Source organism: Quercus lobata, chromosome 3, assembly GCF_001633185.2.
Source record: "Quercus lobata isolate SW786 chromosome 3, ValleyOak3.0 Primary Assembly, whole genome shotgun sequence".
Lineage (NCBI taxonomy): Eukaryota > Viridiplantae > Streptophyta > Magnoliopsida > Fagales > Fagaceae > Quercus > Quercus lobata.
In genome coordinates this window covers 10,894,759-10,899,523 of record NC_044906.1, presented here as the reverse complement: position 1 = coordinate 10,899,523, position 4,765 = coordinate 10,894,759, and the positions used below count along the sequence as shown (strand labels likewise).

The following is a 4,765-nucleotide window of genomic DNA, read 5'->3' as shown; positions in this document are numbered from 1 at the left end:
GACATCATATTATAAATCAACTTGTCCACTTGAACCAATTATGTCAGTTATCACATTCTTTTGTAATAACTTTTTTATTATATTCTTTTGAAAATCACTCACACTTGTTCTCCCTCTCTGCTACAATGGGCAACACGAATCTTTGTACCACAGTCCTACCGTGTTTAACTTTCACAACTCTTTACCTCGCCTTCTTGCTGCTCCACTTGTTCAAATTTTGCCAAATTATTTATTTGGTGATATGACACACACCACCCTGACCCCAGTGTCAATATTGTTGAGCACGTCAAGGATAAACTAATAAAGACGTTTAAGGTTGCCAATTGAAGTTCACCTTTGAAGTCAGACGGAATATTTACGACAACCCGATGAGCACTTCATAATTCATATAGGTTGTGTCTATAATTAGTAATATATATACTTGCAGTCCAATTTGTATTCAACTACGCAGCAAAGAGTGCTAAACATACATAATTAGGAGTTTAGGACATAATCATCATCATGGGGTTTTCATTTTGTTACACCATGTTGATGCGCCTGCTTTACATTCTCCCTTTGTTTTATCATATACATTCTTCTCCTTCCATGCATCCACTATGCCATGATGATGAGAGGTCAGCCTTGTTGCAATTCAAGCAAAGCTTTACCATAGAAGAGTCTGCTTCCTATTTTCCTAATGCATGTGATAGGATCAGATCTTGGACTCCAGAAGGAGAAAACAGTACTGATTGTTGCTCGTGGGATGGTGTTAACTGCGATGAGGCCACAGGCCACGTGATTGGCCTTGACCTCAGTAACAGTTGTCTCCTTGGTTCAATCAACCCTAGCAGCACTCTCTTTCGTCTTGTTCAATTGCAAAAGCTTAACCTTGCTGACAATTACTTCAACTACTCTCAAATCCCATCCCAAGTAGGCAATCTTTCAAGACTGACACATCTCAATCTAGCTCATTCTATGTTTTCTGGTCAAATCCCATTAGAAGTTTCAAAGTTGTCCCAATTGTCATCTCTGGATCTGGGTTGGAACCACGATTCAAAGAAAAACCTATTGCAATTGGGAAGGTTGAGCCTAAGGAGCCTAGTTAGAAATCTAACCCTTCTAGAAGATCTTGATCTGAGTAGAGTGAACATATCCTCCACCGTGCCTAATATCTTTGCAAACATGTCTAATTTAAGGAGCCTCTATCTCCTTGACTGTGGAATGTATGGGGAATTTCCAAAAGGCATTTTTATGCTACCGAATTTACGGAATCTTGACGTAAATCACAACGAAGATCTCAATGGTTCTTGGCCTGACTTTCAATACTGGCACAGCCCCATGGAGCAAATGAGCCTCGCACGCGTCAATTTCTCTAGTGAGCTGCCCTCTTCAATGGGAAACCTTAGCTCCTTGATTGCTTTGGAAATGCCCAGTTGCAGCTTGTTAGGGTCCATTCCATCTTCAATCGGTAACCTCACAAATCTCATTTACCTTGACCTTTCAAATAATATTTTAGTGGGTAGCATTCCATCTTCAGTAGGAAATCTCATCCAACTTGGTCTTCTAAGCCTCCACAATAATCATTTGACTGGTCTAATCCCTTCTAGGCTTGCAAACCTCACACAATTGATTATCCTTGACATGAGTTACAATCATCTAACTGGTCCGATTCCTTTAGGGCTCAGGAAGCTAACACTATTAAATGACTTAGGTCTTGCAGGCAATGAGTTTCAAGGCAAGTTTCCAATCTTTATCTTCAACCTAGGGAATCTTAACTTTCTTGATATTTCTGATAATTACCTTAGTGGTATTAAATGGATTTGCAACATGACTTTTCTTCATGTCCTTGATGTGTCTAATAACAACTTTAATGGTTCACTTCCTGAATGCTTGCACAATATGTTCTATGGAAGCAAATTGAGGATGATTAGTTTGAGAGGGAACAAATTCCAAGGCTTGTTACCAAGATCATTGGCCAATTGTACGATGCTAAAGGCCCTTGATGTTAGTAATAACCAATTCAGTGACACTTTTCCGTCTTGGTTGGAAAATCTTCCAAATTTAGAGATTCTCATCTTGCGGTCAAACCAATTCTATGGTAAAATATTAGAGAGTCCTGAAACCAATAATGAGTTCTCAAACTTGCGAATCCTTGATCTCTCTTACAATATTTTTACTGGAAATTTGCCATTAAATTCCTTTAGAAATTGGAATGCATTGAAATTGGATAAACATGATCACCCTTTGACATATATTCATGAAAAACAATCTTTCAATGTGGGGACACACCATTTGTATTACTATTATGATTATTCAATGAAAATAACAAATAAAGGCGTGGATACAGTATACAACAAGGTCCAAGACTTTTTTAGAGCCATCGATATGTCTAGCAATAGGTTTGTTGGAGAGATTCCAAAATCTATAGGAGATTTAAAGGATCTTAATATGCTTAATCTTTCCAATAACATTCTCACTGGACACATCCCTGTATCTTTGGGGAATCTTACACAATTAGAATCATTAGACCTTTCTCAAAATAGGCTCTCAGGAGAGATTCCACCACAGCTAATACAACTTACTTTCCTTGAATGGTTCAATGTTTCTCATAACTATCTCACTGGCCCTATACCAGAAGGGAAGCAGTTCAACACATTTGAAACTAGTTCCTTTGAGGGAAATTTAGGTTTGTGTGGAAATCCATTATCAAAGAAATGTTGGGGTTTTGATTCTTCACCTGCAGTTTTCGATCGAACTCTGGACTCACCTGGGTTTCTCTTTCAATTTGGATGGAAAATACTTTTGGTTGGGTATGGATTTGGATTCATTGTTGGAGTAATAATTGGCAACATCGCCACAACAAGGAAAGATGATTGGTTGATGAAAGCCTTTGAAATGACGCAAAGCACAACTAGTACAATAGTGGAACTTGAGAAGGGAACATATAGAAACTGAGAAGCAACCTCACCTTCTTCTTCTGTTTTTATTTGTTTCTTCCTCATTTTCGTATTGTTCTTTATGTATTAATTTTGGGTTGGGAAGTATTAGTATTAAACTATATCATCTCAATGTATTTACTATATAATCGACTTTATGTTATATACATTATGATTGTGCCAACTGCCAAATGCATTCCTTCTTTTATTTTATTTATATATATATATATATTTATATATTTATATATTTATATATATAAAAGTAAGTGTATGGCCATGTTACGGAGGATATCCATTTAATTCCAAATTATTGAGTTAAGTTCTTTTGATTTCTGTTATGTTAAACGCAATTGTAATTGTGAAAATTAAAGGTCAAAATTCTGTGATGAGCTACAGGTGGTTGGAAGACTTACCTGTCAAAATAGCTCCCTTACTTCTGTTCGAAATTTACTGCAGTATGTTTGGGCTCATATTTGGTTTCCCCAATTCTTTTTTATTTTTTATTTTTTTATGTAAAGGTTTCCCCAATTCTAAACTTATGTTTTTGGGTTGTTGAGTTTACTGATGAAAACAGACATACTGGAGTCAATGGCTGAGCCAAGATTTCAGTTTAGGGGGGCAAAATTAAATGACAAGATTGAAAGTAAAATTAATCTAAATATTATTAATCGATGTTAATAAAAAAAATAGATATAGAATTATATACTATTAATGCAATTGTCATACAAAATCTAATATAATATAAACTCTAATTTATTTTTTCATACATAATTTAATTTGTTCAATTGGAAGATTAGTAAAATACACCTCAATATGAGTTTGTTTAGAATTTGAATCTTAATCATTATTATAATTTGGCTTCTCCATAATCTCAATTGATTATAAGTATATATTTCATATTATTAAAATAAATAAAACAAAAAAAAATCATAGTTAATAACAATCAAATTAAGAGATTATTCTAAATATATAGAATTTAAACATGTAATTTTATTCCTTAAAATAAATTGAGAAAATAAATCAATATAAAAGAATTATAAAGTTGCATTTTGGTTTATGCAAAATTCAGTATTTTTTACTCTATTCTTTAAGTAGTAAGTAGTTAAAATTGGTTCTATAGTAAAAATAAAGTGTTTCAAAATTGAAATTATGAAAAAGTTAAAGTAGAAGAGAAAAAGATTAAGGAACGCTAAGGTTTTAGTTTGATATACAAGGACCTAAATATATATTTTTTATTATGATTATGTGGGAATACCTTATTTGAGGAAAAAATTTCCCTAAGAAAAGCACCCCAGGAAAAATTTCCAGTGCTTGAGAACATGTGACAAGGAAAAACAGTTTGGGTGTTAAGTAGGACTCACAAAACTTTGTTTTGTTTGGAAAAAGACAAAATAATGTTAGGAAGAGTTGCACCTGATATTGCTTTCTTCTCTAGTCTTTAGGTGTGGAACGTTTGTGTCAAGGTCAAAATACTTGATAACCTAATATTTAGATAGCTACTTTAGATTTTTTTTTACGAGGTCAAGGGGGGCACTTGCCCCCTCTCGCCCTCCCTTTGCCTCCGCCCCTGACTGGAGTATATTTGAGCCCAAATAAGAAGTCTCAAATGTGTGTCTTTATAAGTAGGCACACACACATTTGAGACTGCTTATTCCTAATAAAGAAATCCGTACAGAGAACAAATCCATTCATTATCTCCTATAATATAATATTGCTTAAAGTATCTGGTTGCATCTTCCCTGCGACAGCGTTCATTTACTTTTACTAAGACTTAGGGCTGTGTTTCTTTCACGCAACGTATTTTAATAAGCTTAAGAAAAAAAGTGTGTAAGACCCTGTGCAAAAGAATT

The 4,765-nt window shown here is 34.5% G+C and overlaps 1 protein-coding gene across 1 annotated transcript; it reads left to right on the top strand.

Annotated features, from left to right (window-relative positions):
- Nucleotides 1–525: 525 nt before the first annotated feature.
- Nucleotides 526–2,934, top strand: LOC115980318 (receptor-like protein 9DC3). Its single transcript, XM_031102582.1, has one exon. The coding sequence runs from the start codon at nt 526–528 to the stop codon at nt 2,932–2,934; it is 2,409 nt and encodes an 802-aa protein (XP_030958442.1).
- Nucleotides 2,935–4,765: the final 1,831 nt, after the last annotated feature.